Here is a 23,722-nt window from a genome sequence, read left to right on the forward strand (position 1 = left end):
GCGGTGGGCGAGCATTCCCTGCCTGCTCCGTGCAATGTGTGGTTCTGAGTCCGGACAGGTCCCAAACGGTAAGGCTTGACACTGGCTAACACCACCCCTTTCATTTGGCTTTTCTCTGTCTGGAAACTGGGAAAGGAAGTGGGGTCAACACAGTGACTCCCTGGGGCTCTGTCACAGGGCAGGTGAGCTGACCCTCACAAGTGGGATGGTCAGGTGCCCCGGGAGGAATCGCCAGCGCCTCCACCCAGGTGGCCTGGGACGTCCTCCTTGCTGAGGCACAGCAGGAACCTGGCAAGGTCCCTCTCTCACAGAAAGGGTCTTCCAATGGAACTGCCCAAAGGACCCTACTTCTGACTCAGACCTAAGGACTGGCCAGACACTGGCAAGGGTCAGTGTGGCGGCCCCTTTGAAGACTAGAGCAACCAGAGCCACTGTCCTTGATGTGAAATATTTACAAATTCTGTTGCCCATTAGCACACCTTAAGCTCACAATGCTGTTTCTGCGATCTTTGGGTCATGCGTTTTGAAAAGCAGCAAGAGTTAGGCCGCTGGCCGTAAGTGTCACTATCAGCTGACTGGGGCCTTTCCCAGAGTGCTTGGCGCCAGCTTTCTGCCCTGGCTTAAATGAGAGGGAAGCCCTGGCCTGTGTGAACAGTTGAGCCATGGGAGCCGTACAGTGTCCCCTGCTCTGTGCAGAGAACATTGGAATGCAGGCAAGGTCACACTGAGAACAGAACAGTGACCGATAGACCGATACAATGAAAGGTTACTGTCAGACTCCGGCCCCAGAAATCCCTGGAGGCAGCCGGTGTCCTGGAACTCCCAAGCTTGCTGTAAGTGACCCACACCGCAGGTGCCTTCGGGAAGGCCATTGAAATGAGGACAGTCATTTAAGCCTCCCAGCTCATAATAGCACTTGCTTTGCATCCCACTGAGGCACATCACAGACTCTGGCTTGAGGGACGAGTGGATAGGACATGGAGCATGCCAGCAGCTTCAGGAACAGGAGCGGGAGCCAGCTGTGCGCCATTCCACTTTCAAGAGACCCTCATGAGTCTCTTCATTGGCGCTGACTGGATGGCTCGGGGTGAGATAAGGTGTGTGATGTTAGCCTCTGTACCTGGCCATCAGGAAGAGCTTTTCCCAGGCAGAGAACCCAGGGACATAAATGTGTAAGCCATGAGTTTTCTCTGCAAAGCTCAACGTTTTACATCTATGAGGGCATCCGGGTTAGGGTCCCTTGATTTCCCTGTTTCTGCCTGCCCTACCAATCTATCTGCTGCCAACAGCTATCACCTGGACTCCCGCTGCCGCATGTCCGCTCCCGGGGCTGGTTTGGCGCTAGTCCTGCATTCCCTACAGCCATACTGAAGCAAAGTCACCAGTGTTCCCTCTCCCTAATGTCTCCTTGTCTGTTTTCAGGCTTAAGGTTAGCTGAGCAGTTGGGCCGAAGAGAAGATGAGGCAAAAATTCGCCATGGTCTTGGTCTCTCCCTTTGGGCAAGTGGAAACCTAGAGGAAGCTCAGCACCAGGTAAGCAGAGCGCGAAGTACCCGCTATGGCCACCTCAGCAGCCTCTGCGTCCTCAGAGGTGTCGGCCTCTTGCACTGATGGACAAGACCCCCAGCCATGGGGCAGGCTTCACAATGGTTTCCCAGATTCTTGTGTTGGGCCAGGCCCTGTTCCCACGTTGTTGCACTCTTCAGCAGAGAGTAAGACCCGACGGGTCGCGTGGCTATTGGGTTTAACGCCCTTACAGGCCTCCAGTTAGGGTAGAGGGTAGTAAGTCCCTGTGGCCACAAGTGTGGAGGAGGCTGAAGATACTCTGTTGGCACGCTGGCTGTAGGGGGAGCAGATACAGCCGCTTCACACTCACCCCTCCGCCAGCGCGGCCATTTGAGTGAGTACTGTGAACTGTGTGCCAGTGAGGACTCCTATTCCCAGCCGGGATGCTGGGTGCTGAGCAGTGTACTCAGAAGGGTTAGAGATGGGGTAAGAGCATTTGCTGCTCCGGCAGAGGATTTGAGTTCAGTTCCCAGCACCTGCACCGGGCAGCTCACAACTGCTTCTAACTCCAGCTTCACGGGACCCAACACCCTCTTCTGACCGCCACAAAAACCCGCAGATGTGTGTGCAAGTGGGTGCCCACACACACCGATAAAAACTAAAAATCCCAGCTGTGCGGTGGTGGCACACTCCTTTAATCCCAGCACTCGGGAGGCAGAGGCAGGAGGATCTCTGTGAGTTTGAGGCCAGCCTGGTCTACAGAGTGAGTTCCAGGAGACTCCAAAGCTACACAGGGAAACCCTGTCTTGGAAAAAAAGATTAAAAGTTTATATTAATTTTCCTCAAAATCCTTTGGGAAGATGAATGACAGCTTTATCAACAGAAGAAACCAAGGCTCCATGTCCTGGCCAGAGTGACAGCGGCTGGATAGCAGAGCTGTGTGAAGTGAGACTCTCTGTCCGCCCTTCTGCTCTTGGGTGCTCCTGGCTCCGTGCCGAGCTTGTATAAAAGCGGAGCAGCAGCGAGGACGGGGTCTGGTCCCCACGGTGCCCATGAGAGTGAGAATAGCCTGGTGGAGACAGCAAAGCCAGGTTTTAGGAGAGCCGTGTTCTGGCTCTGTGACGCTGGGCCACTTACCATCTCCTTGCCCAGCCTGGTCTATCTCCAGCTGTACCCAAGGCCTGAGGGGGAGGTCACGCCTGTCTGGTGACAGATGTAGAGGTTTTTCACTGTTTTAAGCAAATCCAGCTTGTTTGTGTTGATAGCTGGTTTTTAATTTTTTTTAAAAAAGAATTTCAGACCACAAGTCCTAATCTTTCATATCCCTTCTTATGTCTAAGATTGGCCATGTAAAAGACAGTTCACTGGGGCTGAGGGGATAGTTCTTGAGCTCCACAAGGACCTGTCATCCTTTAACACCTTTTAAGAAGTGTTTTTAGGTTGTGTGCCCAGGTATGAGCAAGAGCTGGGATGCATCCGTAGACTAGCTGGGCGTGGTTACGGAGAGTGGGCGATGGTCTCTATAGAGCAGGGCGTGGTTACAGAGAGTGGGTGATGGTCTCTATAGAGCAGGATGTGGTTACAGAGAGTGGGTGATGGTCTCTATAGAGCAGGGTGTGGTTACAGAGAGTGGGTGATGGTCTCTATAGAGCTGGGCATCGGTTATTGAGAATGGGTGATGGTCTCTATAGAGCAGGGTGTGGTTACAGAGAGTAGGCGATGGTCTCTATAGAGCTGGGCATCGGTTATTGAGAATGGGTGATGGTCTCTGTAGAGCAGGGCGTGGTTAGAGAGTGGGTGATGGTCTCTATAGAGCAGGGTGTGGTTGTGGAGAGTGGGTGATGGTCTCTATAGAGCAGCTGGGCGTGGTTATGGAGAGAGGGCAATGGTCTCTATCTCTTGCAGCTGTACAGGGCATCGGCCTTGTTGGAAGCGATCCGGCACGAGGCACAGCTGAGCACAGACTACAAGCTCTCCCTGTTCGACCTGCAGACATCATCCTACCAGGCCTTGCAGCGGGTGCTGGTCAGCCTAGGTAAGAGGAGCTGATGCAGCCTGTGTGCATCTGTTGTTCAGTCATTTGTTTATTTGGCAGAGACTGGCAGAGCAATGGATGCCAGTGCCAGTGAGCTCCCGGTGAGTTCAGAGAGGGCACGCTTAGCTTGTCTCCTGGGCTGTTGTGGACACAGGTTGATGAGTCCACTGTGACACAATTGGCTTAATGACAGGAGAGCAACTCAGATGCTGAGAAAGCTGAGCCAGTGTCCTCTGCCAGAGACGCCTACCAACACTTGTTTCAAGCCCCCTCAGGTCATGCACCGCACCGACCGCACCGCGACGGCACTTGCCTCTTCCGTTTTCTCAGCCATGCGGTCTTGCTACCTGTTTCATATACTCTGTGAGCCTATGCTCTGGGCTGTGTCACCCAGTCAGGGTTCTTTCTGGACCCTAAGCCTATGGATTGCAGAGCACCAGGACGGTCCACAGCAACCCTTCCCTGGGCCCCAGTGGCCACACCCTTCTGGGCTCTTCCATTGCCTGCCACTTCCCAGAAGATATTTGTATGAGTTACTTTTGCTATGACAAAACACCTGACAAATCACAGAAGGCTTGTCTGGGATACAGGTCCAGCACTGGGGTGGGGTGGGGTGGGGTGGGGATGGGGTGGGGGTGGGGTGAGATGGGGTGGGGTGGGGAGCATTGCCAGTGGGAGGCTCTGGTCACATCACAGCCATAAAGCTGGGAGGCAGATGCTGGTGCCCAGCGGGCTTCCTCCATGGCCTTTGTGCTCACTCAGTCAGAGCTTTGCTGCTCAGGAGTAGGTCTCTCTTGTCTGTTAAAGGACCCTTTAGGCTCACCTAGGGGTGTCTCCTAGGTGATTCCCCAAACCAGTCAAGATGACAGTGAAAATGGACATCACAGTGTTCGTCAAAATTAGCAAAGTGCTTGGGCATTGCAGGCCTTTCTACCCACTGTCCTTCCCACGCAATGTCTAACGCTCATTTCCCCTTGGAGGGCGTGTGCTCATTTCCCCTTGGAAGGGCGTGTGCTCATTTCCCCTTGGAAGGGCGTGTGCTCTTGCCTGGGACTGTACTTCAATGCCCATTGCGATTTCAGGGTGAAACCGTCCAGGACTTTGGGGCTAATTTTCCAGTGTGCACAGAAACTGTCCCGCTGTTCTGGTTGATAAGTTAATGGTTAAAGAGGATGTCTGCATGCACTCACATAACACCCCCTTTCCAAAGCTGCTCAGACAGCAGGGTGAAGCCCCCTTGAAGACTTACTGGAGTTGTGGCTTTGAGCCCCCTGCCTTGGCCTTCTGTCCCCTCAGCCCTTGCTCTGGCAACAATACCATGTTGGTTTTTATCCTAAAATCAGTCCTCTGCCGTGCGTGTGTTCCTCACTGGGAGCCTGCGGTTTCAAGTCAGCATGCTTTCACGCTGATTGATGCTGCAACTTTGAAGCAACGGTGCAGTGTCTTAGAGGAGATGGGGCTAGAATGTGTACTGTAGCCTGATGGGAAGCTTGGAAGACAAGTAGCCTAGCATCTAGAGGCGTCAGCCCTTTGCCCGTGGGGTGGTAGGAACACACGGTAGTATGGGCTCTCAGCTGTAACGGCAGCAAGGCCTCCCATGCAGATAGAGAACATCTCCATACCCAGGGCCTCACTGAATCAACCGAGCTAGGTGGGTGACTACCACAATCCCTTTCTGGGAATGGACCTGCCATTCCACCAATCCCACCACCAGAGCTGGCAGGCACCAAGGCAGCATGTTTCCCTCCTCAGGTCAGAGGGACACTCAGCTGCGCCCCTCCCCCCAAGTGAGCACACCCTTCTCTGTCTCCTAGGCCACCATGATGAAGCCCTGGCAGTAGCAGAAAGAGGACGGACCAGGGCGTTTGCTGATCTGCTGGTGGAAAGACAGACCGGACAACAGGACTCCGACCCCTACTCGCCCATCACCATCGATCAGATCTTAGAGATGGTCAATGCCCAGCGGGGACTGGTGCTGTACTATTCCCTGGCCGCAGGCTACCTCTACAGCTGGCTGCTTGCTCCTGGGGCAGGTGAGGTCTCTGTGAAGCACAGGAAGTGAGGAGGTTGGGGGAAGGGGGAAGGTGTCATCTCCTAGGTCGGATGAAGCCGATCCTTAGCTACAGTGGATAGTCCATGGTGGGGCATCCTACTAATCAAACAGCTCAAGGAGTTGCCGTTCCTTGCCAACGGTTGAGGACACGCCCTTGAGGGAGACCACAAGAAGGGCTAACTAAATGCGGCAGCCTGTTTGTAGGCAGCTCTTTATCGGCTACTGCGTAAAGATCACATACTAATGAGTTTTCTCTCCGTGAGATTTGATCATTGTGACCCCCAGTAAAGTTAGATACCAGAGTGATGATGGCTCTCATGGTTTATAACTGAAGTCGCAGGTTTGAATTTCTGAGTTTAACAGAATCAATTTGGTTTTTATCTTTCACTAGTTCTGTTGAAGTAGAAATCCTCTTTGATTAAGTCAGCACTAAACATGCAGAATGTACCAGTTCCATTGAACACAAAACTACTAATTGGCTGTGAGGCCATATATTTTTGCATAATAAAATGTTGATAGCTTCACCATGTTGGAGACACACCAGATCCAATTAGAGTTTATTGACTGGAGAAGTGGGTCTTATAATTGGGAATCCTGAAGAATGGGCCGCTTGCATATCTGTAAAAAGTTCAGCTGCCAGGGAGAAGTGACAAGCTTTTCTCTCAATCTGCAGTAAAGGCCATGGTGTTGGGACCATGGCTTCTGAGCAGCTGGGCTTGCTCTGTCAGCAAGACCCTCTTCCCCTCACATTCGTGCTCACCTGGGCTTCCCACAAATAACAACACCCTTACGATGAATGATGTCTGTACCCCTGCCCCCAAGTGGGGCTCACACTCTCACACACAGTTGATGGCTGGCAGATGTCAAGAGCCTTCTCTGTAGAGGCTGCATTGCTGGGGACACGTTTGACAGGTGGCATGCCCAGATCCATGTGACAATGAGCCATGTGTAACGAGGTGCCTGTTGTGTCCTTTTTTGTTCTCTGTGCTGTTAATGAGACCAAAACTTTTGCCAGGGCTCTGATCCAATCGTGGGATCAACAGCATGCCTCATTACCATATAAGGATACAGCCCGTGCTTATTGCCAGGAAGACACCATGGGCTGCCTCCATTTCACAGAACCATCTCTTCTCCCTTAAACCGTTAGTGGCTATTGACCAGTTGGTCTTATCTTAAGATGGCTATGTGCTTATTATGGTTTGCTCTTGTGAAACGAAGTCTTTTAAAACAGTTTCCACTTGGCTAGTTCTGGATTTGTCCAGGATTTCAGTCTCTTCTGGGGCTTGATCTGACCACCTACATACCAATCACGAGGCAGAAGTCCCCAGAACCTCACTCTGAAAGTGGCACAGAAAGCAACTGGAACTTGGGCTTTTGCATGAATCGTCAGAAGCTAGCCCCGTGTCTTTACTGTGTGGGCCGTGATTGGGCACTGCCCCAGTTTAGAAAGCCTGAAACCATGGGATCCCAGCATGCTTGGCAAAAGAAATCACACAGCACCAAAGTTCCCCTCTCCTACCTTTGCTCGATCTCCTGCTACCCAACCATCCATGACATTGCCATGATCACCTTGTTACAGGAATCCTGAAGTTTCATGAACATTACCTGGGTGATAACTCAGTGGAAGGTTCCAGTGATTTCCAAGCCAGCAGCAATGCATCTCTGCCCATAGCGACCAGCTCTACCTTGGAGCAGCACGTTGTCAGCGTCCGGGAGGCCCTGGGAGTGGAGTCTTACTACTCCAGGTAGGAGGATGTGCCTAGTTCATCTTTGTTCCAGTGTCGGTGGTTTTTCTGGGGATTGCTGGGGCAGGAACCAGTAAAAGGAACCTTGTGGGACTCGCATGCACTGTTGGTCTCAGGGCAGCCACTGCAGTGGACAGTAGAGTGTCCGGCGTGCACGGCCCCCTGGAGGGCTGGGAAGGACCTCTTCCGAGATGTGGGTTCCTTGGGCAAGAGGTAGCACTGACTGCAAGCATGACTGTGAAGGTAACATAAGAAGCCAACTTAAACAAGGGCTGCACTTATCTATAACCGGGACACTGAGTTTGTGCTGGTACCGAGTGACAGAACCTCTAGAGGCCTGCATGTTGGGGGCTGACGTAGAGAGAGTCTGCCTCACAGACATCAGGGCTGGAGACAGAGGCAGCTTTCTACAAGTGGTGTGAGGGGAATGGGCTACTACAATGCTGGATCATCTTCTGTGTGGAAAGTGGTTTCCTCCAAACACTTCCTTCAAAAAGAAAACTACCAAAGTGTATTTGTAAGCATCCAAGTCCCCAGGCAGTGGTGGCCGAATGTGTGGTTTCTCATGAAAAACATCTACTCAGTCTAGGTAGGGCACCACCAACAGATGTATTCCACCCAAGTCCAAATAGGTAATTGAAGGAGTTTACATGGCTGCCTTACAGAACATGGGTAAGGGGCTACTTACAAAAGCATGGCTGGTCCCCGAACACCTGTATCACCAAAACATCCCTCTTCAGCTGTCTTCTGCCTCCCATACACTCTAGGTGCGCATGTCCAACCTGTGGTCTATATGCCACATCTCTCCCAGGAGAGCGTTAACTACTGCAGATGACAGTGTCAATTTGCTAGTGCCTCCCAAGACCATGTGCAGCGGGGGAGGGGCAGGGTTACTTACAGCTGGCAGGGAGGAGAGAGCGAATGGCCTGAGCTTCAGGAGAGGGACCTCTGGCCTTCTTTCCATGAGGAAGCATCAACAGGCCTCATCTTTTGACGGTTGAGTGGGTTGCTGAGCATCTCTGATGAGGACAGTACTGGCCAGTGCTCCACAGTGCTGGCTGCCCTTGCCCTGAGCCTCAGTGGCAAGGACTTGTCCATGGCAGTCAGTGCTGGGCCTGGGCAGAACTTCTGCTTTTGTCCTGAATGGTCTGGAACCACAGAGCCCAGGGTGTCTCTGCTCCTGTGGGCACTTTGCCCGGCTCCAAGTGTATGTGCTTGTTGGGGTACCTATATACTGATAGAGGGGCTCTTGCATGAGAAACAGAATAACCACTGGACATTGTAGCATCACCTGGTTCAGATCTCCAGTGGCATAAATCAGAAACCAGTGACATAAGGGAAATGGGACTTGCTTACAACCGTGCCGGTGTCACAGCCAGGGACAATCTAGCCCTCGCCCAGACAGACTCCCAGGCCAGGCCTATTCTGTTCTCCATTATCAAAATGAATATCATATATTGAGAAAACAGCCAAAGCATATAAAAATGTCATTTTCTAGCTCCGGTTTTTATGAAGGATGGGCAGGCATTGCCCATATGCACACTGTGGTTGCTGTGTAGACCAGGCTGGCCTGGGGCCACGCTGTGGTGGTCAAGGGGGGGGGGGATCGACACCGTAGTGAACCACAAAGAGATGGAAGTGTGGATGCCCTCTGAGATTTAAATCATAAATCCTGGGAGCGAGGTCAGACCAAAGGGAGACAAAGCTGCACCTGCACACAAAGCCGTGTGCAGGGGGACTGAGCCCATGGGATTTCATGCTTGAAGTGAGAAGTAAAAAGAGCGAGCATGGCAAACCAGGCAGTGCCCACCTCTAACAGAGTCAGAGGACTCAGATGTGTCCATCACAAGGCCGTTCCCACAGTGGACATGAGGCCATCATGCTCTTGTCCTTACCCCCACCCCAGGACTGGAGCAGCTGCTCTGTAGAAGAAGTCTCTGCTCTATGTCAGATACTGGGGTAGCGATGACCAGGGCGGGCAGCTTTTACTGATCCACTTACAGCAACACCACAGCCAGGCAGAGAACCCGGGAACTCTGAGGGGCGGTTGGCGATGAGACTGCATTAGGTGTGAGCACTTTTTCCGTGCTCTCCTTCCTGTTTCTCTTCTCTCAGACCCGTGTCTGTCCTTCCAGCCCTGCCCACTGGCAGTGCTATGCTGGTTGCTCCAAGGGTCTGACTAGTGGTGTCTGTGTGCTGTGGGACTGGGAAGCCCACTGAGACGAAGCGTCAGGGACCTGGACTGCGCCCCCCCACCCCCCCCACAGCAGTACTGTGCATTCACAGTGAGTTGAAGCTGAGGCTGGGAAGGCTCTGGGCCATGCCTGAGTGGGCCTGACTATAGATAAGAGAAACCACCATTTCCAGAGCAGGTGGAGCAAGCTGAGAAAGGGTTAGAGGACGGTGTGCACGCTCAGAGTGCCCGGTTTCAAACCACAGTGGCTGCTGTGTAATTGTTTTCATGGGTTTTTATATTTTTCTTCCTGCCTGCTTCCTCTTGCTTTGGTTCAATGTTGAGTTTTAAGCCCTAGAGGTAAAAGGTTTACAGTGAATGGGGTGGGGGACTTGGGACCACAGTGGCCTTGAGTTTAGAGTGTATGCCTTTAAAAGACACGGAATTACAGCTGAAGTATAGCGGAGAGGGAAAGAAGCCTGGGGCTAGTCCTCTTGCTTGGCCTGGAGTAGAGACACTCCATCGACACATTGATCTCAGTGCACTCCAGTGACTAGCAGCCATTCAGGACTTGCTGGCTGGTGGCCCCCACCGCCCCCTCCGCCCCCTGCTGAGACCTACCTTTTCTTCTCTCTGGCTAAAGAAGAGATAAATGGGACAGTTTGCAGTCGCCTTCTCTCTAGACTCAGGTGCCTGTGCCTGCTTAGTGTGGCTGCAACCAAGGTGGCGTGTGCACCCTTGTCCCAGAGCATCCAGCTGAGGCCCAGCATGGTTTGGTTAGTTGCCCAGGGTGCCCAGCTGCTTGAACCATGGACTTAGAATTTACATACGGCTTTAGAAAAAGGCCTTCAAAGTCAGGTGCTGGCAGGCCGTCCAGGGCAAGGGAGCCACGTGCTCATATGCTCTTAAGGGGAAAAGGAAACCAAGCACAAGGCCTCCACCGCCATCCTCCCAAATGCTGCCGTCCTTTTGGAAACTGGTAGACCTTTTATTTTCCTCTTCTGGAACTTCGTTTGGCCTACTGTGTTCTCATTCTCTGTCTCGCTGACCTTAGCAGCACAGCAGAGGAAAGAAAAAGGTGCAAGATGGGGAAATGGAGAATTCTCTTGTTACTAAGCAGTCAGACGCATCCATTAATTAAAGTATCTCAGGACAGTGACTCTGAGAACAGAGAATGGCTTCTGTAGTTTGAAAAATTATTTTCCAAATGCAAATGTGTTGCCCTAGGCATTTCTTGAAATAAAAATATTTCCCGTGAAGCCCCATCATAAGAAGAGCCCTGGAATTCCTTCAGCCTCACCCATTCCCACGCAGACACAGACAGGACCTGCCGGTCTCACACACAGCTCCCTGGGCTGTCCTGCACGATTACCTTGGCCATTTTTGCTCCCCTCAAAATGGGCTTGGCTATGTGGCGTATATGAAGACAGCAGCCATTCTAAAGACTGCAAGCCCTTGTGGCCCAGAGGAGGGGAGGAGAGCCGAGTGTATGGGATACTGAGAAGACAGGGTCCCTGTCACCACAGTCGCCTGAGGCAGGCCCTCAGTCTTTTGATGGGTGGGCCTGTAGGATGACTTACCAAGCTCTTTGGATCCCTGTTAGTTTTCCTGACTCTCGCCACATACTAGCTGCATGCTGTTACTGAGAAGTAAATTCTCATGGGGTTTCATAGCAGTAATGTACATAGAGAGGAATGTAAACAGAATTTTAAAAATTATTCAATGACACATCAAAAATATTCCATATCATTAGTCATTTAGGAAGTGCGACTTAAACCATAAGGAACTACTAGTAGGGATAAAGTGGTAAAAACTGATCTCATGGATGCTGGTGGGGGGAGAGGGGAGGGAGGAGCGGGTTTGTGTACTGTGGTGGCTGCAGCCCTGTAATCACCCTGGGAAGCCTCCAGCAGGGCAGTGAAGCCAGTCCTCACTGGGGACATGTCATTCCTCTGTGACCCTCACTGTGACCCTCACTGGGGACATGTCATTCCTCTGTGACCCTCACTGGGGACATGTCATTCCTCTGTGACCCTCACTGGGGACATGTCATGTCATTCCACTGTGACCGTGTGCCCAGGAGAAAGGGAAGCCTCTGATGCCGGGGACTTGCTATCAGCCCAGCACTGTTCTGCAAGCTGTGGTCCTCTGCAGTAAGAGCTTTGAACTAAATGTGGGCATTGCACAGGAAGCCCCCGGAGCCTGTGATGAGGGACAGCAAGCCACGTGGGAGGGCAGACACTATGCAACTAGGATCATGTCCTTCCTCCAGTCATCTCTGTAGGGACAGGGCAGGGCAAAGTCGGCTCCAACATGGGGCAGGGGTAATAGTGAAGGAATGTTCTATTTTTTCTTTTTTTTTTTACTTTCTATTCTTTACAGGGTTTTTAGCACAATGTCCCTGTCTAACTCAATGTTTAAGATTTGTGAAGTTCATTTTGTGTAGTTTTTGTATACATATTTTATGTTAAAATGCATAAGTACTGTTTCCCAGCTAATAATATGCCTTGTGAAGTTGAACACACTTTACTGTAATTCACTGTGTGTCATTTAAACTGCACCCAGATAAGAAATTAAGCAGAGGACTGGAAGAGCAGGGTAGACATGCAGCAAGCACCGGGAATGCCAGGGTCAAGCCAGGAGGCATGTCAGCATTCACGGCGGAAACCTTTAAGCTTTCCCGTAGCTTTAATTTTCCATTATGATTTTTTTTGGAAACTATACAAAGAAAGCAGTGTGAATGGACAATCTGACAAATGTAGAGTGTACACTCCTGGGTTCATCTTAAAGAAATCTAAATGAGGCTCCATAAAGATGCCTGCATACCTACATTCACGGGACCTTGTTCACAATAGCCAATATGCAGAACCAGCCTAGCTGTCCATCAGCAGACAAATGGATAAAGGATATACAATATGTATGTATGTACATACGTACATACAGTGCTGTGTTATTAATCTGTAAAGAATGAAATTATGCCATTTTAGGGGAAATGCATGGAATTGGAGATCATCGTGTTACTTGAAATAAGCCAGAAACAGAAAGGCAAATGACATTTTCTCTCATGCAGAGTCTAGATTTTGTATCTGACATGAAAATAGAAACAGTTTGGGTAGAGGAAAGGAGGTTAAGGGGAGAACCCACCGTGGGCAGCGCCATCCCTATGCAGGTAGCTCAGGGCGGTAGGAGACAGCTCATACACAGCACGAGCCCGTGAGCAGCTTTTCCCATGCTTCCTGCTTTGAGTTCCTGCCCTGAGTGCCCTCGGTGATGGACTATGACTTGGAAGTGTGAGCCAAAATAACCCCTTCCTTACCAATCTGCTTTTAGGCTTGCTATTTGTACAGTAACAACAACACAGCTAGAACAGCACTTGCAAGGCTGAGGTGAAGGCCAGCGCGGGCTACAGAGGGAGGGAGACATGAAGTGCACGTATTCAAGAGCGAGAGAACCAGGTGGTATAGTGACTACACATAAGTAGCTGAGCGTGTGTAATATGTAGTTGAAAACAAGAAAAGTGGATGACTGATATAAGACAATGTTGCACATACACGTGTTTCAGGGGAGAGCATCAAGCGAGGGATGTCCAGTGCATGCTGGGAAGAGCTGCCAGGAGGCAAACATGGTGTTAATAGGACCCGGTGAGACAGACCTTGCGGACAGTCTGACAGACGGACCTTCCACAGATGACTGATGACAATGGCAGGGAGGACACCTGAGAGGGAAGTGGCTATGGGAAAGTATGAACCCTGCAGTCACATCTCAGGGCCACTAGTTTCTAGCTGCGTTGCTGGGAGCAAGTAGCCCATCGATCTCCTGTCCTCATTCACCAGAGAGCCCCACCATCCTCACCTTGTAGTGTGGCTAGGAACCATAAGCCTGGGTCATTCCAGGCCCCTCCCGGCACAGCCCTTACCTACGGTGTGTGCTCAGCAGAGGTCGGCCTTCCTGCCGTTTCTACCCACGCAAAGCTTGCCTTCTCCTCGGCATGAGCCTCTTGTTGGTGTCCTCCCAAGGCCTTCTGGCACTGGGGGCCACATCTGCGTGCCCATGTCCTTCCTTTAGACGCGTTCTTGTTCTTAGTTATGCCCACCTCGCCTCTTGCAACCACGCCACTAAGAATCCCTCCTCTGCCGCCTCCACTGTCTCTCTGGACACTGGGCCTGGAGCAGATGCTGTGTGGCCATTCTGTGTTGTATGTATCTGATGAAGGGACCAGTGGGTGGGCGTCACCAGCTCTTCCTGCCTTTTCGTTCAGTGAGCCCGTGATGCATGTGGCTGAACCGTTGCTCTGCAGCCCACTTTGGTTGTGCTCAGCAGTGTGCTCATCTCCACAAACACATACCAGCAGGAGCCTGGCCCGGCTCTGCCGGAAGATGTAGCCACAGAAGCACACTGGATTCAAAGACCGGGAAGCTCTCTGCATTGTGGGCTCTCTCACAGCTATTATTTTATTTATTTATTTATTTTTATTTTTATTATTATTTTTTTTTTTTTTGTACACCATGGATTCCATTTGAGAGTTGGAAGGGATCTGAGATTTTATATAATTAAACCCTGAAGTGTTGGCCATTCAGTAGGAGACTGAATGCTCAAAGCTGCTTGGGATTAGCAAGAGGACCTCCCTCTATGGAAGAGGCTCCCAGAGAACTGTTGCTGGTGGGGAGAGATGCGGGTTGTCTAAAAAAAGGGCAGAGCAATCCAGCGGTACAGAATGACATAACTGGCTGGCGTGCCAGAGCTGGTGGGGAGCCCACCGGGACGCTGGCAGTACATCAGGGTTATCACATGGCGCAAAGGGACAAAACGGCAAGATGGAAGCCATTCCTGCTCCCCATCCCATCCTTTGTCAAACCCTGCCTTACCCTTGATCGGATCCTCACCCCTCTGTTCTTTCATCTGGGCTGTGACTCAAATGCTAAAATCAAATCCAAATGCCACACTTGGCGCTCTCCACTGCAGCCCAGAAACGCTGGCTTTGCATCGTGCGTGTGGCATATATAGCAGCCAGCTGAGATGGCCTCAGACCCGGGGGGGAACCTTTGGCACAGCCTCAGCCTGATATTTGCCTGTCTTCAAGTCAATCCAGGCTCACTGGGAGGCCTCATCTCAATGAGCAATCTATAGTAGCTCAGATCTTTAGCTCACCGGGCAACAGAGATGTGCTCCAGCTAGCCTGTGACCTCTGCACATCAGAGTGTCCGCACTTAAGAGAGGGATCCTTATCGAGCACCTTGAGCCTGAACGTGTGTCCTGCAGCAGGCTACACCCCCTGCTCTGATGAACACCAGTGTGCAGCTCCTCAGAGCAAACACGACTTTCCAGAGAACTCTGCTCCCTTCTTCCCTAGACAGTGTCGACCTACCCTTTCTTCTCTCTAATCATTAAAAGGGGGATGCCGCAGCATCCTCAGAAAGCTGAGGCAGGAGGATCGGGAGTTCAATGCCAGCCTGAGGTACAAAGACCCATCTTTGGGGATGGAGAACAAAAGAAAAGAGGGTGGAGAGAGATAAGTTCTCGACTGCCCTAAGACCAGCCACTGCCCTGCCCCACGGCTCTGGAAACGCTGGTGGTGGGACAGCAGTTCATGACCCAGGGGTGAGCGGGCAAGGATGGACTGCACAGGCAGCAGCCGTTGTTCATCTAGGATTGCTTTGCAATTTGTACAACAAAAATAACTGCAGAAATCCAAGCTGTTCCTGCCTTTGCTCTTTGCATTAATTTTCCAACATCCTGCCCCCAGTGGAATGATAGACTTGTCTCTCTCAATGCAATACTAACTCATGGATATAGTCGCCAACCCTGTCCCATCCCAGTGGAAACTACTTTTTTTTTTTTTAATTTGGTTCTTAACAGCCACTACCCAATTATGCTTCTTTAAGCATGAAGACAAACAAACAAACAAAAAAAAATGCAGAGCCCTTGGAGAATAATTTGGATCCACAGAACCAACAAGAGAATCCAGGCCACCCCGTTTTGAGTAGGGACAGCACATGTGGCTTCTAACCCTTGGGGCTCACCAGAGACCACTTTTCAAGCCCCACAAAGCAGGAGGTGGCTCGCAGTATGGCTGCATCAGATGCATCTGTGAGCACCGAGTGTGAGTACTGCAGACAGCCTCTCTGGCAGGTCCCCTGCCTCTCCTGCTATAAGCCCAGAAACAAATATTTAGCTGGCTGCAGAGAGCCATCCACATGAGTACTGTCCCCCTGGGGGTCTTCTGCACGCAGCGCCTGGCTGGGCCTTCCGCATGACACAGGACATATAATATATTTATGTCTTGTGTAACCATAGAAACCTGTTGTGTTGGGGAAGATGTTGCAATTCTGCTTCTCCCCAGAAGGATGAATAAAGCCACAGGGCAGCCACTGCTGCTGCAGGCTGCAGGCAGCATTTACTAGTGTATCTGTGGACATTGTAACAAAGTATCCGGTAGACATAAAGAGGTTTAAAACTACTGGGTAATTTTAGACACTCAAAACCACGTCATCGCTTTCTTGTATTGCCTATCCGATTTGTACTCACTATCTGAAAGAGAGAGAGAAAGCACTTCCTTTAGGGAGTTCCTGGCATAAGACAAAGATACATTTGCTGTACAACTGTACATTTGTTGTCTGCACAGCAGTTCAGAAGGGGGTGAGGAGGGCAGGAGATGATGCCAGTTTAACTGGGGCACTTCCACTTTCTAGGGACAATGGAAACATGTGTCTTCCTGGTCGGCCCCTGTGAGGAAGGCAGTGATTTAGGGGAAGGGCCCAGCCCACAGCAGCAGTGGCATTGGCTGTCACTGCCCTTGTCATTTCCCTTTCAGTCCCATGCAGGAGCCCTGTGAGTGTCTCGGCGCCTGTGGAAGCTTGCTTTATGCAGCACGTCTATGGTACCTCCATACTTATCAAAGGCTGCAAATGCTTATTAATTACAGAAGCCTCAAGGGAGCTGAGGGACACAAACTCCACCTCTTTCCCAATTAATTCTGCACCTTTCCATTTGGCAAATATGTATGTTTTGTGGCTCTTAATAGAGCAAGGAGCCCCTTGGCTTTGTCGTCTGTAAGTGGATTGTGTTGGTGTGTGTGTGTGTGTGTGTGTGTGTGTGTGTGTAGAGGATTGTTTAAAGGAATACCATGGAAGCTCCCCAGTGCACTGATAGATGACTTGGGCGACATCTGCTGGCTGGTGATAGAATCATGCATGTCCACCAAACCAAAAGCCATACTCAAGGCCCTAAGTAAATCCTAAATCCACAGGCCCCATGGACTGTGGGTGGTAGGTGTAATCATGACTGTGTAGGCAAGGCGTTTACACTTCTTGTTATTTTCCTTATTATTGTTATTTAAATGGCAGTATTAGAATGCAGGGGATGTTTCCTGCCAGCTAATAACCATTTAAGCTGCATTTGGGGGCTTTCATGACTTGACAACAGCTTCTCAAAATCTTGGGCTATTAAACCCCCTACTGGGTTAATGTGGCAGAAAGAGGCGAGAAGGGCACCAGCCAGCAGCTTTTGTGCGGTACTTCCTCCCCAGCATCTGGAGGAGGGGAAGGGAGCTGGTCCTTTCAGAAAATCCAATTAGGAGGAGAGAGGGGCAGCTCCCCCTCCCCTGCCCGGCAAACTCTCTGCATTGCCCAAGCCAACCCTGTAAAAACAGGAGAATGTCGTTTCCTACAGAGTCGCCTCACAGGAAGCATTTTCCAGGAAGAAAGGGATCTGGGAACTGCCGTGGAACCAGTAGGATTGTGATTTCCAGTGGCTGACGTGAAGGCCCCGGGTGTGGTGGAGTTTTCCCGTCGTGTTGATCCCACACTGTTGGGCAGGGTGTGTGTCCCAGGCACAGGTAGTGACATCGAACAGTCTGGAGCTCCTCTCCAGATCTCACTGGCTCATTCGTGATCTCTGTGAGCAGGACCAGGGCTGATGAGCAGTGCTGTAGAACAAATCTACATCTGTCTGTGAGTGGGAGGTTCACAGCTCAGGCAGAGCAGGCTCCTCCCAGGCGGTAGTGGAGGTGATATCGGGAAAGTAAGCTGGCACTACAATAAGGAATGGTCACGTGACCGAAGCAAAGGCTTGGATGGGAAGGCTGGTGGCAGGAAAGGGTTTCTCAGTGAGCAGCAACAGAAATGAATTCAAAACCAAACACACAGCGAATCTGAGCTCTGCCAGAGCTCACACACCTGTGTTGCATCATGTGACTTCCCTGTCGACTTGGTCCTGAGCATGACACACACTAGCGCTGCACATGCCATCACACAACTGGGTGGTTTCCCTCAATGGCCTGGCTCCCAGTAAGCAGAGGTGGGTGGTCTGGGACACCTCTATAAGGTCAAGCTCCAGGAGACCCCACGGGGGCGGGGGGGCAGCGGCACCCACCCCGGGGAGGGGGCAGTGGCAGGCTGAGGCAGCGCTCATCAAGTAGTCTCTTCTGTGTCTTTGCTCCCCGCTCCTCTCTGGTCAGCTGGCCGGCCAGCAGGCCATTCTCTGACTCCCCGAACAGGGGCCAGAAGTCCAGCACTGTGTGTTTCCACGCGGGCGCATTCCCGTTTTCTGTGTAGAGGGTGTGTGTATGTGTTCACTCACTGCATGCACACATAGCCCTCTCATGTGGGCTGTGATTCACCCTGGGCATCAGTGCTCGATTACTCTGTGTGTGTGTGTGTGTGTGTATACCTTCAGTGTCTTCCCTTGTCCACATCTGCAGTCAATCTTCAATGCCTACCACAGGGACAGAAGAAAGTAGGTGTAGGAGAGTAGGCGACTGCACTGTTTTTCTGACTACCAGCATTTTCACCAAGGGATGCATATACTACTGGAAGAGATTAAAAAAAAAAAAAAAAAACTGCAGGTGACAATGCAGGCACAACTGTCATGTTCACAGTGTGCCTTGTGTCGCAGACTCTCACGTTCGCCCCCGGGTGTAGTGGCAGATGTGCATGGAAGTATGTGTGCATCTGCCTCCTTCCCAGCCCTCACAGGAACCAGAGTGGGAAAGCAAATGTCCCTTCAGGGCACTCCCCACCTGCCTGATGCTGTGCCCGCACTGTCCATCCCCTGTGATGAGCCTAGTTCACTTGCAAGGAGGCAGGTCTCTGGCCTTGTGTCCCGGGGGTATACCCCACTTCCCAGCATCCACAGGGATTGTACTGGGCTCTATCCACATCACACATCAATGTATCAGGGAGGGTGCTGTTGCAGCATGCTGCCACCAAAGACTTAAAGACACCAAGAAACGAGGCTTCAGCCCGATTACAGCTTTCTGTGCCCTGACAGCTGGTTGTGACCACTGTACTTCCTCAAAGTAGAAAAGGTGACCGACACTGTGAGCTCCTCCTCTCAGAACCTCAGGACAGACGAGATCGCCCCAGGGTTCAAGAGACTTTCTTTAAAAACCACTTTGGAAGATAATTTTTATTCTTTTATCAGTTTAAGGACAAGTCAGAAAGAATGCACTGATCATTTGTGGGTGGGCAGGGGTGGGGAGAGATGTGGGGAGGGAGGGAGGGACGGAGGAAGGGAGAACCAGGTTTGTTCTAGAGATGACAGGAAGGTAATGGTTTTGGCCTCCAGAGGATACAGAGAGCAGCCATTTCTAGAGTGACAGGAAGCAGACACCTTTCCCAGAAGATCTGGGGAGGGGTGTGTATCAGTAACCAGATTTCTGAATGCCAGGCTGTGGACAAAGAGGGTTTGAACACACAATATGGCATCAGGGTCTGTGCCTACTGTGTGGTGTAAGGCCTGGGATGTGATGTTTGCTGAGGAGAGCGGCCTGTGTCGGCCGCTCCCTGCCCCTGATCCTTTCCTGAGTGTGTCTCGTCTCAATGGTATCAGAACTACTGGGTGTGGCATTGCCAACTTGGTGCACCAAAGCCAAACAGGTCTCTGGGGACATGTCCTCCCCCCGACACCGGTCCCTCTCCAAAGCTTGAATGAAGAGGGATTTTATATCGAGGTTAAGGACTCAGTGTACTGCAGCTCAGCCTTTCCACATAAGAGGAAGGTGGGGTTGCATGGGCAGGGCCATCCATCACTGCTCAACTGTTTCCTTTGGCAACTGCAGTTCACAGCTCCAACGCAGGATGGCCACCTTCTATGGCTGTTTTTTCACAGTCCAGAGCCAGCCTCGGGAAGCCACAACCAGATCTCCCTGAATGTGGACATAAAAGGGACATCTTTATGATCAGGTGTCAATGGCACCGTCCATTCTGTCCTCTCCAGCATGAGGTTCTGCTGAGACAAGCCCATGAAGGCCAGACTCTCCCGCTCTTAAAGCTCTGCTGAGACTAACCATGAAAGAGCGGAGGGGCTGGACTGCTGTCCACGAGAACATTTCTGATGTCCAACTTCTTCCATTTCTTGCACTTTACTTAGTGGCTTCTGGGACATGGTTTCTCAGCTGTTGGGAGGACTGTGAGCATCCCAGGAAACGTGCAAGGCACTTGGCTCTGAGGGCAGGGGTGTCGGAGGCACTGAACGTATGCAGGGGTAGCAGATGGACTCCCTCGGTGGGAAGATCTTTTATTTGAAGGAACTATCCTTCTAAGACCAGGGGGCTCAGATCGACATGTAAGTCTCCGCCCTGCATACAGGGGCTGAAGGCAACTTCATGCTGTCTACTCCAGCAAGTGATTGCTCACTGGTACAAGAGAAGCTCTGAGGCAGGGAATGGGAATGAGTTAGTGAGGGGTGTTCTGGCATAAACAATGGCATGCCTGTGCAGAACTCCTGCCCACTTGGTGGACATGTGCTTACAGGGACCAGGAGGCCATGCTTGCAAGTGGAAATCCTTCCTGCCAACCCCCCATCTGTCCCTAGAGCAGGATGAGCTTTGGCACAGCTCCACAGCACTGACTCATAGCTGTCTCCTGGGAGTCACCACAATGAGCATCTTGGAGCCCACCCCTGGCCAGGACGATTTATCTTTGCCAGAGTAGCAGGCTAGGCTCTGGAAGAGCTGGAGTAGATACAAGCAGGCTAGGCGTGCACCTTGGGGAGGCTGCTGCTGACTGCGGTACTCTCTCCCACCCTCCCAGTCTATGCTATGACCTTTGCCCTCTGTCCTCCATAGCTTGGTGATCTAAACACTGACCTCTGCTAGCCCCACAATAAGCAAGAGCGGGGCCCTCACCAGGGCAAGACATTCAAGCTAGAGTCCTTAGGCAAGGAGATCCACAAACAAAAGAGTGTTGTTCACACTACAGGGGAAAGAGGCCGGCCTTGGTGCCCGGGACACAGCTGACCAGGGTGCCTCCCCCCACTGTTCTGCCAGCTCAGGGCCCCACCCATCTGAGGCCTTGATAATTTCCCAACTAAGCTGTAACACCAGCTCTTCTCAAAGGTCCTGCTGTCTCCCATTACAGCCATCGGAAGAGTGGCCAAACCAGGCCCTGTCTGCGCCGAAGGCTCTCTGCGTGGCGCCATTTACTCTCCATGTGCAGAAGTTACCATGATCATCCAGCACCTCCGCTGAGCTGCTTCTCCAGGGCAGAGGCTGTCTGTATTCAAGCAGACCAGCCCCAGATGCACCAGTTGCAACAAGGGGTCTGGTTTTTTTTGGGGGGGGCGGCGAGACAGAGTTTCTCTGTGTAGCCCTGGCTGTCCTGGAACCCACTCTGTACAACAGGCTGGCTTCAAACTCTGAGGTCCACCTGCCAGCTTTCACTCAGGGTCTTAGCAGATTGAAGCAGGCCTTGAACTCATGATTTTCCCTGCTCTGTCTGACATCTCAAGCACTGAGGTTACAGGCATCTCGTCTGGTTCAGGACTGGCCTGATGGTCTCCTGGGCAGTGAGTGAATAAATTAGTATCACTTTTCTTATCTCAGTCAGCATTGGGAAATGGCAGGATTCATTCTGCATTTTCAGTTTGCTAGGGTCAGGATACAAGAGCACTCTCTCACTTGAATAAAAGGTAATATGTAAGTTTTAAAAGGTGTGTAAAGTCACACAGAGTTGGCAGCAGAGGGACTGACTGGGAAGGAGTGGGCGGTCACTCTAGGGCCCCAAGGTCCCACTCTGACATTTCCAGATGTCACAGGTAGAGGAGGGCGTGTGTGGTGATGTATGGGCCACTGTGGCCCTCTGTCTCCCTGCATTGTTGTAACATGTACAGTAAATATTCCTCTAGTCGTTTTATTCATAAATCAGGACTCTACAGGCACTTCTGCTTATTTAGAGTGTGTCATGAGGTGCTTATTAAAATCCGCCACAGAGCAGATACAAAATGAATTCAAAACTAGTCACATCCTCATGTCCTACCTGGGGGAGGACTCCAAGGAGCCTGTACCATCCATCAAAACCACCCAAGTCTGTCTCATCTGAAAATGTCCTTCGAGGCTGTGCTGTGGGCCTAACACCATGCCTGGTACAGTGCAGTGATTAGCAGGTGTTTCTAGAATGGTCTAGACTACAACCTGTGCTGGGGGTTGTCCCAGTGCCACCCAGCCTGGGAAGAGGACCTGCTCCACAAGGCATGTACTAAACGCCGGGGCACACACTGTTCATACACTGCTCCATCGGTACAGTTCACAGCACATGTGAGCCACAGCGTGGAAGGCAGCAGGGAACCCTGGGAGCTGGAAGCTGCCCCCACAGCAGTGTGCCCTCTTCCTGATGGCTCTCTGGTGTTTTCCCACAGGGCCTGTGCTAGCAGTGAGACGGAGAGCGAGGCTGGAGACATCATGGAGCAGCAGCTGGAGGAGATGAATAAGCAGCTTAATTCGGTGACGGACCCCACTGGCTTCCTGAGGATGGTGCGGCACAATAACCTCCTGCACAGGTATGGCCCTGGCCCTAAACTATGGGGCGCTCCCAGAAACGTGCATCACAGGGTGTGGAGTTCTGGCTATGTCAGACAGTTGTAGAGGCGTGCCTGGTCTTCATCTTGTCACCAACAGTTCAGGCAGGTGGGGGCAGCACCTTCCTTTCTGGATACGATGGAGCCCAGGGTTGTGGTGCTGCCAGGCCAGCCAGCTCTGAGCTGACTGTCCAGCCACAGGAAGAGGCTCTCACAGGCCTGCAGCTCAGGAGAAGCCAGTGGGGGAGTGAGCAGTGGCCCAGAAATGAGCTTGTCCACATCAAGCCGACCTGACTCCAGCTCCCTGGCACTTCACACATGGGCGGGTCGTGGTGAAAGTGGTGACTGTGGTGGCGGTAGCGGTTGTCTTTGTTGTGGGGGTGTTGGTTGAGGCGGTATCAGAATTTATAGTTCCTGTCTTCCAGCGCTGCTGGCTGCCTTGGGACTGCAGGGAGACGAGGCTGGGTGGTGGCCTTGCTTGGCAGTCCTACTGTATGGCCACTGTTGCCTTGTCTGCTGCAGCCTGGTTTCCTGCCATTGTGTTACTAGGGTGATAAGAGTGTGTTTGCCTTCCCAGGGCCCAGCAACCTTGGGAAAAAGCCAAAGGCTCGAGGGCCAAGCTGGTGCTGCCTCTTCCTGCCCGTGCAGGTGACCCTCCTAGGCCTCACTGGGTTGAAGCTGTGTGACACTGAGAAGACGGGGCAGGCTCCCCTCCCCCTTCAGGGTGGCAGTTAGGACCCAGTTTGCAACTTTCAGATACACGAACAGCACAGCAGAGGCAGTGAGTCTGCGTGGAGATGACGTTGGAAGGGGCCTGCACTCTGTGCTCTGCTCCTGGGGTCAGGTGCCAGCCATTGTAGAGTACAGCTCTCATTCCTTTTTCTCACGTCACACCATGTGAGAGCCACCAAGGGAGACCACTGGGACCCCATTGCAGCCCAGCACTCCTGTATTCAGGCGCTGATGCACCTAGGGTCCTTGGGAGCCCACTGGGAGCAGCACCCCTCCCCCGGCTTGCTGGGGATGTAGAGCCCCTGGCAGGGGCTGATGGACAGGCCTGTAGTCTCATCTCTCTATGCCTAAGCACCACTAAGCTCCATGGGCCCCTGCACTTTCCCACGAACGGTGTCAGCCAGAAGAACCAGCAGAGTACAGAGGACAGATGGAGGGACAGAGGCCGGATCCACTGTCATTCCGAGCTCCTGCAGAAGGCGATAGGCTCTGTGGGGTAGCAGTGCATGCCAGGTGGGATGCGGTGGGATGCTGCACAGGTACACTAGGAAGTCCGGAGACGGGAGGAGTGGAGGCAGAGCCCTGCTTACAAGAAAGACCGTCCCAGTTGCCTGAAAGCGCTCCATCCATGGTGGGGCTCACTTCCATGGACCCAGTGTGGAGGAAGACCTGAGGCCAACCACACGC

The 23,722-nt window shown here is 52.0% G+C and overlaps 1 protein-coding gene across 4 annotated transcripts in view; it reads left to right on the forward strand.

Annotated features, from left to right (window-relative positions):
• Ttc28 (tetratricopeptide repeat domain 28) overlaps positions 1-23,722 on the forward strand; it is a 368,181-nt gene that overhangs the window by 324,823 nt on the left and 19,636 nt on the right. For all 4 annotated transcript variants that reach the window (XM_051176415.1, XM_051176416.1, XM_051176417.1 and 1 more), the window contains 5 exons: positions 1,423-1,532; positions 3,411-3,540; positions 5,355-5,573; positions 7,173-7,338; positions 22,145-22,285. In XM_051176415.1, coding sequence (XP_051032372.1) covers positions 1,423-1,532; positions 3,411-3,540; positions 5,355-5,573; positions 7,173-7,338; positions 22,145-22,285 — 766 coding nt within the window. The remainder of the gene's footprint in view (positions 1-1,422; positions 1,533-3,410; positions 3,541-5,354; positions 5,574-7,172; positions 7,339-22,144; positions 22,286-23,722) is intronic.

Source organism: Phodopus roborovskii, unplaced genomic scaffold (genome assembly GCF_943737965.1).
Source record: "Phodopus roborovskii unplaced genomic scaffold, PHOROB, whole genome shotgun sequence".
NCBI classification, from domain to species: Eukaryota; Metazoa; Chordata; class Mammalia; order Rodentia; family Cricetidae; genus Phodopus; species Phodopus roborovskii.